Source organism: Acanthopagrus latus, chromosome 22 (assembly GCF_904848185.1).
Source record: "Acanthopagrus latus isolate v.2019 chromosome 22, fAcaLat1.1, whole genome shotgun sequence".
Taxonomy (NCBI): Eukaryota; Metazoa; Chordata; class Actinopteri; order Spariformes; family Sparidae; genus Acanthopagrus; species Acanthopagrus latus.
The window spans coordinates 14124828-14136186 of record NC_051060.1 but is presented as its reverse complement, the minus strand read 5'-3'; the positions used below and the strand labels follow the sequence as shown (position 1 = coordinate 14136186).

At 43.0% G+C, this 11359-nt stretch overlaps 1 protein-coding gene across 2 annotated transcripts in view; it reads left to right on the top strand.

Moving 5' to 3' along the window:
- Positions 1-1417: 1417 nt before the first annotated feature.
- Positions 1418-11359, top strand: part of fndc1 (fibronectin type III domain containing 1) — a 41547-nt gene continuing 31605 nt past the window's right edge. For both annotated transcript variants that reach the window (XM_037087428.1, XM_037087427.1), the window contains exons 1-2: positions 1418-1836; positions 9576-9770. In XM_037087428.1, coding sequence (XP_036943323.1) covers positions 1764-1836; positions 9576-9770 — 268 coding nt within the window. In that variant the 5' untranslated portion in view covers positions 1418-1763. The remainder of the gene's footprint in view (positions 1837-9575; positions 9771-11359) is intronic.

Genomic DNA, 11359 nt, shown 5'->3' with positions numbered 1-11359 from the left:
GGCTGTGAAAGCTCACAGAGGGACAGGAAGAGACTCAATAAGCCGGTCTGAAGGGCTGGCTCAGTCTTGGACTGCCCTCTGGACTCCATTGCAGGGACATTAAGCAGCTCCTTCAGCAACAGACTGCTTCACCCACAGTGGAAAAAGGAACACTACCGCAGGTTGTTCATTCCAACTGCTGTCAGACTGTTCAACAACAATAGCCCTTAATAGCACCGTAGGCACCTACTGATCTTGCACTACTTACACATCTGCCATCTTGTCCAATTATCCTGAGCTATAATGTCATGTCATTGTCCGAACCGCTTATCCCTTTCCATGGAGTCACGGGGTGTTGCTGCTGGAGCCAATCCCAGCCTTGTCTCAGGGAGAGGGCAGGGTGCTCCCTGGATAAGTTGCCAGCTCATCGCAGGGCCCTCACTGATGAGCAATGTGGGGTTCAGTATCTTGCTCAAGGACACTTCGACATGCAGCTCAGCTCAGCTCAGCTGGGATTTGAATCAGTGACCTTCCGATCACTAGTCGACCTGCTCTACCCACTGAGCTACAGCCAGGTAGCAACATGGCAGGTGTGGGACTACATTTGAAACTCATGAATACAGTGCACATTACCTCTTTTTCCTGTATATAATGCACATAGCGCATAGTCCTTTCTATTTCCTATCTGTCTCTCCTATCTGGATGAAACTATTAAAGATTAAACTCCACCGCTGCTGCTGGAAAACGCCCAAACTCACCTCTCTTCTACGGGTTATACTGTTTAAAAATGTGGCTTGTTGCTCCATCTAGTGGTTAAATGACTTTCTTGGAGAATGGATGTTATTGTGCACCCTGTCTCTACAAATTTAGATCATGTGTCTTTGCCTGCAGCTAACTCCTGCGCTGGCCTGAGTTCTCACCAGTAAGAGACATATAGGGGCCCATTGCTGCCAGTCAGGTTTTCATGATGAAAACAGGCAGCAGTGGGCCTCCATATGTTTGCTTTTGGACAGTGGCCCACCATTAAGTGTCAGTTTTGGCCCTCAGTGGCAAAAAAAAAAGGTGGTTTAGTTTAAGAGGTTTCTGAACAAACAACCATTCATTCCTGTGGTTTCACGGAGAACAATGAAAAAAAGGTGTTGTAAAAAGAATACACTGTTCAATAGTAAATAAAATCAGGACGAGTAGGTGTGGCTCTGCAGGCTCTGAACATTTGCAGCATGTTATCCTGGTGCTGATCAGTCCCGTACAGCCTGCAGTCTTTCTCTCTCTCCTTCCAGACCTTCAGTTCAGGGTGAAACCAGTGCACTTCCCTGAAGAGGGAGACATTCTGTCAGTTTTATTTTATGATCCTCTCCAACCATCGGTGACTCTCTGCACCAACCTGTTCACACATTTACAGATCTTAGCAGCATACTTTCGGCTGTGGGCACTGTGGAGGGGTAGAGAAAAAATGGCATTTGAATGCATACAATACATGCAACTCTGAGAAGCTGTGCGTCTTTTAGATACACGAACAGTATTGGGTCTCACAGTTTATCTTATTCATAAAGCCTACTTCTGTGCGTAATCGCGTAATTTTTTCCCCAGCCGGAATTGACTGGGGCAGTTCGTGAAAGTCATTTTGCTGTTGGGTTCGTAGTGGAAGTTTTTCGCCGACATAAAGACAGAAAAAGTGAAAAGCAGGAGTCCCCATCGGAGGAGGGGAGGGGAGGGCTGGTGCGTCCCAGCCCTCTGCATCCAGCTGGAGCGTCGCTCCGCAGCAGCAGCGCGCCACTTTCACTATGGCTTTAGCCGCAAGCAGGACGCTCTTGGCGCTATTCGTCACGTTTTGCGCACCACGATGCGGATGGACAGGTAAAAAAAAAACAAAACAGAAAGAAGAAAAAAAGATTTGCTTTCTTGCTCCTGAGCAGGTGCACGTTATTCAGTCTGATAACTGCTGGGGCACTGTTGCTTTCTCTTGAGTCATCTTTGATCTCTATGGCAGTTGTTGCAGGGTGCAAGTGTGAGCAGTATTTTGTATTATAAGTGCAAAGACTGTAATATTTTGTTGTCAGGCTCTTGATTCTGTGGTTTTTGGAAGGAAAGAAAATACCACAATGTCTGTGTGTTCCTGCCTGCATACCCGAGCCATACTCATCAAGAAAAAGCTAATTTCCTGCTGCTGCAGATGTGATTTTTTCCAACCTTGTCTTATTGAAATGTGTAAAGGGGCACTGTGTAGTTTTGGAGAAGAAATTAAAACTCTAAAATAGTAATGAGGAAATAATACAAACTCAGAAATATGTTTGTTTTTTTCTGAACTGAGTAAAGAAGCTGTCCTCAGAAGACAATAAGATGCCAGAAGACTGTTTGAAGCTAGAAAGGTGGCAGGGTCCGCCACACGTAAACAAAGCAAAACAGCATGAGACCGTGTTGTCCTTTAAGGTCAGTTTGTTTATTCAGTTTATTCAGTCATCAGAAGACAGAGAGTTCATTCAGTTTGTTTGGACATTAGAAAAAGAAATCTGTGAAGATCTTACTAAAGATTTCAAAACTGCACAGTGCACCTTTCAATCTAGTTTCTAGGAGTGCACCATAATAATTCATTCAGAGTGAATAGTCTGATTTATCATTTGCAGTAGTTATAGAATTATCTTAAGTGTGTAATCGCAGCAATTGCAGCCGTGCAGAGACTGCCGTGACTTTATGGGGGAAAATATGATGCTGGCGTCTCAGCAGCAGTCATGGAACCGGTCCTTACCTCATACAGTTCAGGGACATCCTCGAGGAAATGTGATCGACAGCTAGAAGATGACGACAAATGTCAGTCAGTCAGGAAAAGTGCTGTGTTTCCTACCGAGGGGGGTATCATGCCCAGTTGGTGACTAATCTGGCTGACGGTGGAGATGAAAAAGTGGTTTTCTGTCACACTCCTCTTGGACGGAGTTGCTTTGCTGCGTGTCTCGAAAGTCAGTCATCAGCTGTTTGACAGGGATGGTGAAATAGCGACAGGATTAATGTTTTTATCCATTTTGCTTTTTTGAATTTCTTTGACAAATTGATATGAAATGGGCGCAGCGTTTCTGACAGGGCACGCAGCCCACAGCACACATGTTTTTCAAGTTTATTGAGCCCTGTTTGTAAAATCAGTTTTCATGGAAAGATGCCCACATCCTTCAGACAGTGAAAATACCCAAAATATCAAAAGTGCAATAAAGCGTGACGAGTTTTGGAGGGCAGTAAGCTAGCCCCTTTGGCTGAGTTTAAAATTGCACCCAGCCTTTTCTTCTCTTCTCTTTTTCCAACGTACTTAGCTCCACTTATACTGTCAGTTGATCTGTAAGGCTCTATATGCCTCCTTCTTGACTGTAAGCACTTAACGCATGAGGTCATTTCTTTCTCTGTTCTATTTGTTGTGTTCTTTTCCTCTATGTCTTTTCCATCTTTTAGGAAGTATTTTCTGCAACACCCTGCTTCCCATTCATCCACTTAACATACATTCACACCTGGGAGCTACTTAATGCAGCCACAGTTCACTGCTGCGGGCCGCTGAGCAGCTCCGCTGGAGCAGCTTGCCGTTAAATGCCTTCCTCTGGGCCCTTTGACAGAAGTTGTTAAGGCGGGTATTACTTATTAACTTTCTCCACTCACATGTCATCAGCTTGTCACTCTGAAGTTCTTCAGAACAGTAGATGAAATCTGGCCCGCGGGAATATCCGGACATTGAGGCAGGAGCAGTGCAAACAGAGAGAACAGAAACATTGTGTGTTTGCATAATAGATAATGTGGACTTCTTCCATGCAGCCACAGTCCATCAACTCCTGGAAAGTGTCAAGTGTAGAGAGTAATTGGGACAGAGAGTGAGGGGAAAGAGGGAATCATGTCCTTGCAGGCTGGTGGAATTTAATTTCTCTGCTCCACTTAACATGCTGGAACCCTGCAGGAGCCCCTCACAAGAAAACCTGCACAATCAGGAATTTCATTAATTGAACTTCTTTCTGAGTTAATTTTTCTAATATATTTCACAATGTTTGATCAACTGAAGTAAGTTGACCCAGATCTCCCACCCACCTGCAGCTTGGCTGCCTGTCAGACCTTCCAGTGATGGTGTGTCTCATGTCATGATGTCATCTCTAGGCGCTGTCTCAGTTGTTTAAACATGTACCACCTGCGCCATGAACACACCTGTCACAGCTGAGTAGATGTCAGCATGCAGGAAGATAGCCTAAACTAGCAGTGTAAGATGTCAATTTTCATCTTCGCGAGGGGATGCTTGAACATAACTCTACTGGTTGGAGGAGTGAGTTTGTGACCACCAACTTTGAGAAGCAAAGTAGGTTTTTAGACTAATTTGTACTGGCCAGCTTCTGTTCAAACATGTCATATGTCATAAATGTCATATGTGTACGCATGTAGCCCTCCCAAACTAAACAATTACTCACTCCTGGTTGTCACTTTAAATAAAAATGCATTCTTACTGACTTAAATGAGGCTGAACCTCCATTAATAAAATGACTGCATCCTGTCCAGCAGTGGGGTGATTGATGTGCTGCTGTGACTGACTGAAGTCAGAGGGCACTTATGGTCATGGTCGCAGTCTGGTTCGTTGGCTTTATGACAAGGTTGATTACTGGAGAGAGTTTACTGAAGGTCAGAGGTGAGGGAAGAGGACTGACAGAGGTGCTACCAAGAATCTTGTGGCTCAAGGCAAGACTTCACACCAACCCCCCACCTAGATGAATACCTACCTACCTTAGATTGCTCAGATCGGTCTGGCTGCACAGATTTTTTATTATGGTATGGGGGTTGACGCTTTGGCTTGTTTGTATTTCTTTAAACCAATCACAGTCATCTTGGGTGGCGCAAAACCCAGGAGGCAGCAATTGTTCCCATCCAAAACAGTGTCAGGCTTGATGTGCACATGGGGAGGCAAACCATAGCATTAAAAAGGCTACATATAAGGATTAAACAGTATGATCAACAGAATGGGCACAAATAGTGTTTTTGATATTATTAAGTGTATGGACTGTGTTGCACAGACATCTACTAAGCTGCCATGATTGACTATAGTTTAGCTACACTCTCACTCATTATGTTCCTCTTCCACGGCTGAATCTCGTGTAATGTTTAGTGTTGAGATTCAGTTTGTTCTGTCTGGTCCGGTCTTATGCCTTATATCAAACCGGTTTGAACATCTTTGAAAATGGGCCAAACCCTAATGCCATATGAAGTAGTCGTCTTATGGCAGGCTTGTACCCACTGTAAATATATCTGCTAAGACAGACTAAATATATCCAGGTCCCAATTTTCCAGTAACTAATAGATATATAAATAGATTTTTTAGTCTCATTCGCAACTTATCAAAAACTGACACTTTGGAATGGTGACCAACCCGACCTACAATCCCAAAGTGTCGTATTAACTAGTTGGGAATGAGACTCAAAAATCACTTCTGTCCTCTCATCTAATTCTTGGCAAGAAAGTGAACAATATCCTAAAATTGTGTAGAGTAGGTTAACCAAAAGACTCCTCTTACCCTCTAGAATAAGTGAGAGTGGAGTTTTGTTTGTGGGACTTAGAACATTAAAAACATGTCTTTCCAGAATTAGTGTCCTGGTTACTGGTGAAAATCCACAGAACAAGCTGTCGACAGTTACCATGGGATTGTTTCTCTGGTGGAAAGCATTTTTATTTGAAACTGTTGAGAGCGAGGCATGTGAACCATCCAGATAAATATTGTTTTGGTGAAAGATATGTTGCTGTTGAATGTTTAAAAAAGCTGTGAGCACCACAATTAAATTTCATTAAATTCATAAATCTTGGCGACAGATTATATCTGCATGACTGTCCAGTGGTAAGTTATAATTATTGAGTTATTCCTTTGGTAATTTGGGTAAACGAGCCCTTGAAATCAATGTCATGGATGGTTGGAGTTTGATTCAAACCCAAATTGAAAATACAGCTTGACCAATCAAACTGAAGTTTAACTGAGTGTTTTTCTTTCATCTAACAGCCACCTTCACTGCATAGACATGATAGGATACGATAGGATAAGATACACTACAGTATGATACAGAATGATGCGATACCAAAAAAATACATTACAGTACAATATGATACACTATGGTACAACACAATACAAACATTGCGATACGATACGATACAATGTAATATAGTACAATAGGATATGGTATGTGTACCGTGTGGTATGATATGTTACAATACACTCCGGTACAATATGTTACTACATGATGCGATATGATATGAAACGGTACGCTACGTTACGATACCGTACAGTATGTTAAAATGTGATAATGCGCATATTATTCCTATATATTCTAATCCTAAAAACAAACATCAAAACGGCTTGGCAAAAATAAGCCTGCAGAGACATCTTTGAGGTTTTCCTTCATGTCTGTCGAGTGTATGTGTGCTGCAATGATTAAAAAAAAAAATCCCAGAAGTAGAAAAGTGGAAAGTTCTACCTCACTTGCCTGTAGCACCTACACTCACTGGAGAGAAAATACACCTCAGTCAGTGTGTGCATGCCTTTGTTGTTGCCATGACAGCAAATAACTTTATTATCTAAACACCTACAGATGTGTATGACTTCACTCATAGAATGGACAGTGTTAGCATCATGAGCCTCCTCCACCTTACCACCCATTCAGCTGGTCCTCCTCATTATTGATGGGTGTTTGTGGGGAAGGACAGTTAAGAGGTTTGAAATGGCATACTCATTAGGGGTGAGCGGCGGGTCAGCGTCTGTGATTTTTGTGGCGAGGTGAGAAGGTGCTCTTGTAAAAAAAGTGAAGCTGCATTGCAGGTGCATGAGCGCAAGTATTTTCTAGAGCAGTTTTTACAGGAGTCCTTTGACCTCGGGGCTTACCTGCATATGTTTCTTGCACCGAACCGCACATGCAGATACACGTGTGTCTGTAAATCTGCATCCATCTCACACTCTCTTTCTTTCACAGTTTTATCAAAGAAACGACACTGACATAATGACCCTCAGGCTCTGCCCTCATTCTTCACATACTTAATACTTTCCACTGTCTCACTCAATCACAGTCTGTCTGCCTGTCTTTCCATTTCACATTCACATTCAAACAGCACAGAAAATGTTATGGTATTGCTCTGGTTTTCCATGGCGGCGCCTTGAAACCAAGCCTCCTTCCATAAGATTATGATGTTACAGCCACTCAGTTGCCTCCCAAACTGTTTATTCTTGGATAGCAATTATGCATCTGCGTTGCTTCAAGGAGTCCTGATTTAATCAAAAATATCTGGTGTGCCCTTGGATCGTAAATTTCCTAAGAGGCCAAAATCACAGGATGATGTCTGGACAGAGGAGGACAGATCCATTCCTACGCAATACATGGGCTTAATGGAAACAGGATGGAAGTGACTGAAGTGTGTCCAGATGTGTGTCAGTGGATTCTGCAACAAACAGCTGATAAACCTGTCTCTGCTGTAACCCTGCATTAATGAGGAAATAATGAGGAGAGATTATGTTTTGTTTTGTTTTTTTGTTTTGGGAAAACACACTTGCTCCCTTCTTCTTGCACCAAGACACAGTGTGAATCAAGCCTGTATCCGGTGCTATGTAGGAACTGCAGAAACATCAATGAAGACGATCTTTCCGCACATACTAAATCTCCAAGTTGAGAAGAGACAACATTTGTGGGCCTCTGTGGCCGTCTGTAAACTGCAGCGCGCGAGACCGGAGTGGCGATTATTTCTAAATGTGAAAAGTGAGAGTGCGGATCCAGCTGGGCGCACACCTGCAGGCAACCAGGATTCAAAGTGATGAAGTGATTTTGTGACGATGCTAAAATGAAACTGCTGCTGTAAACCTTCGGGGAGCACGGACAGTCATAAGAACCAGCTGTTTATGAGATGCGCGGACAGTACTAACAATTGTATGTGACAGTGATGAATGACCAGTGTGCTATTAAACCTTGCACAACTTTTGTTTTGTTAGGGTACCGCAGATCTTCACCATTCAGCCAAAACATTGAGATTAAGATTTAACGCTGCCATCGTCAATATTTTCGTATCAACAATACAATGAATGGCACACAGGATTATTTCTTCTCTTCAGCTCTCTGGAGCATTTTAGCATCTTTCAGCGTATTGTTTGCTTTACAGCCCACAACTTGTACCGTAAAAAAACTAACAAAAAGGCTTCAGGATCATCATTCAATGATTTACACTGGTTAGGCACACTAGCACATAATTTAGGCGCCACCCCCTCCACTATTTGTTGACAGGTAAAAAGGTGCAGATTAATGTTAATTTTTTATTTTTCATTTAAATTACAGCAAACACAACCAGAGGTTTTAGTAATACATATTTTTTTAATTATCTGACTTGCTGCATACCAGGTGCAAGGGTGTGACCATTGAAAACGTTTATTCCTATTTGACGGATCAACATTAACTTTGTCGATTTTAACTCTAAATTTTTCAGTAACGTGTTTCAGACAATTTGGGACAGGGGCAACCACAAGGCAGTTGTGGAATGTACCAAAAACATCCCACGGACAAACAGGTCCATTGGTAACAGGTGATAATGTCATGATTGAGTGTTAACGGAGCATCCACAGAAGGCTCAGTCACTCACAGGCGAGGATGGGGCGAGGTTCAGTACTTTGTGAAACACATGATTGTGTAAAGGATATTACCACAGGGGCTCAGGAACACTTCGTAAAACTGTTACTGGTTAACACAGCTCTTTTTGATGACAGCATTCTCATCATATTTACTTTTTCTCTAACTTTTTTTTGGAATCAGGATTGTACAGTGATCATGTTTTTTTTATGTATAGCTTGTTGGGTAAGGGTTATAAACAATATTAAACACCTTTTTCTCCATGCGTCAGACTTTGTACAAATGTTCCCTTCTCGGGTTGAGTCAGCTGAGGTTTAAGCATCCATGCAAGCTCTCAGGCACGAGGCCATCATTTTGTGCATGATGAATCAAGTCAGCGATTTTGAATTTTGGACTGTCTCAAGTGACTGCTAATTATTTCTCCATGTACGCTGCACTCTCCAGGGGCTTTTAACAGCTACAGTTTCTTCCTTGCAAGCTGAATTCACAATTTTAGACAGCGTTAAAGTCACGCTCGACGCTTTACTTCATTATCTTGGTGTAATGTTCACCTGTTGGTAATTGTGCTGTCAGTCCTGCATTGCACTTGAAGAGGAGCATGGAGGCAGTTGCTATCCAAAACAGAGCGGTGGTTGCTGTTTTCTTTGTTTTGTTTTGAGCAAATCTAGCCAAGAGAGAGTCTCAGCTTTGCTTATTGTGCTGAGCCTTTAGCATCCAACCCAGTCCTCATTTATTTATTTAACCATCAAACTTGTTTGTGTTTATCAGGGCCGCCTTAAAGTTTACGCTTCATCAGAATCAGAGTTACCTTTAAATGCCAAGAATAATAATAAACAGAGGATATCGTTCTGGTGCGATCAAATAAAAGGTGTATTAACAGCTTACCTAGCTTGAATAGTGAGCATGCACCATTACAATAAGGGGCAAAGACCATTAAATAAACTTTATACATACACATAAAATGTACACATAATTCAATGACGTAATTTGTTTTTGCAGCAGAGAAGCCCCTGAGGCCACACAGTGGGAAACAGACATCTGTGGACAGGGGCCTGAGGGAGAGCTGGGAGCCTTCTATCCATCTGGATGGAAGACCTGTGGACCGCTTCGTCATCAGCTCCAGCAAACCCACGAGGTCTCACCGCTTCACTAGAGTGGGAAAGGACAGTCGCTCTCACCTACTGGAGGATGTAGGTAAGGCAGAAACAGAAGTTAAAAAGACGAGGATGTGAGATGTTTGAGACTGACATAAGTGAACAAATCTAGTGGGAACTAAAGTAAGGGAAATTCTCCTTGAGGAAATTTGAGAGTTTCTAATTCTCTGAAGAACTGCAGATTGATCAGATCAGGCAGCACAGAGAGAAGACCCAAGCAGAGTGTTCTCTCTCGAGTTTCAGATTGTCTTCACTTATATACTGTCAGGTAAACACTTGACAACAGATGCAGACCCCATGAAAGGTGTTAATCATGCCTTCCCCAGAGCAATGAACCTCTGGGGTTTTGTAAGACAGTGGCTGTGAGATCATCTAACTCCCCGACAACACCTTAGAGGAAGCGAATCGCCTCTCATCTGACTTCCTGACATGTTCTTATCCCCACATTGATTACTGAATCTAAAAGATGTTTGATTCGCACAGCTAATAAGTGTGTTTCTAAGGAACTTAAACAAACAAAAAAAAGTAATTCAGAGGAAAATAAATGGGCTGAGAGCAAGAAAAAAGAAGTTTGGCTCAAACTTTGGAGGGAGCTTTCAGATCCTGGAGTCCTGCACTTTCTCAAAGCTACTGCCAAGAGTGAGGAGGGGATGAGCAAAGCTGTGTACAAAGCTGAGACGCCAGGAGGTGAGGTGTGTGGACACATGTGAGTGAGTGTATGATTGATTTTTATCAGAGGATTAGTTCATCATTGGATGTTCTGTCATCCCGGTTTGCCAGAAACAGAGAAAGAACACTGCGGGTGGGTTCCTGTACGACCAGCAATCACCATCCCAGCCGGTTATTTTAGACTTTAGATTATTTTTAGGTTTTAACAGCTTCTCTGGTATAATTCCTAATCCCGCCCTGTAAAACACAAGACAGGTCTTTATGTTTCGACACACATACAGTTTGCAGTGTTGACACAGTCTAGCCTGCTTTTGTCATTATTCCGTTTTCCTCCGTCCTTGGCTTCTTAGAGCCATACTTCATCAGCGGCTTAAAGTCTGCAGCCAGCCCTTCTTTTCCACATCCAAACCCAGCCCAGCTCCTATAACCCAATCCCCTGTGTTGTGGTCACTGCTGTGTGTGTGCGTCTGGGACATGTGTGTGTTTGGTGGTGTTTGTGGTGAAGGGTAGGGTGGTGCCAAGTGTTGAGGTCATACATTGTCTTGTATGGTGTGTCAGTGTCTTCAAACATGCACATATAGATGCTTTTGTGATTGTGCTCGTGTGTTTGTGTGTGTGTGTGTGTGTGTGCCGACCAGTGTGGCGGCGGACTTGCGGTCTCTCCAGCTCCGGCACAGTTTGCCATTAATCTCAGCGCTGCCTGTCCAGAAATTCCTTGCAGATCGTGTGTTGTTCCCTCAGCAGCATGAGCGCTGCATCACTTGTCATAAATAACACCATGCTGTTTGCCTCCACGTCATTAATGTGTCTGGCCAGCCGCTGTTAAAACAACAAAGATGGAGAGGAGGCTCAATGGGAGCAACAGGGAGAGAGGTGGAGAGTAAAGAAGAAGGGGAGATTTCTTTTCTTTTTAAGGGGAAAAGGCAAAGCACACACATGGCAAAGTTCACAAACACCACA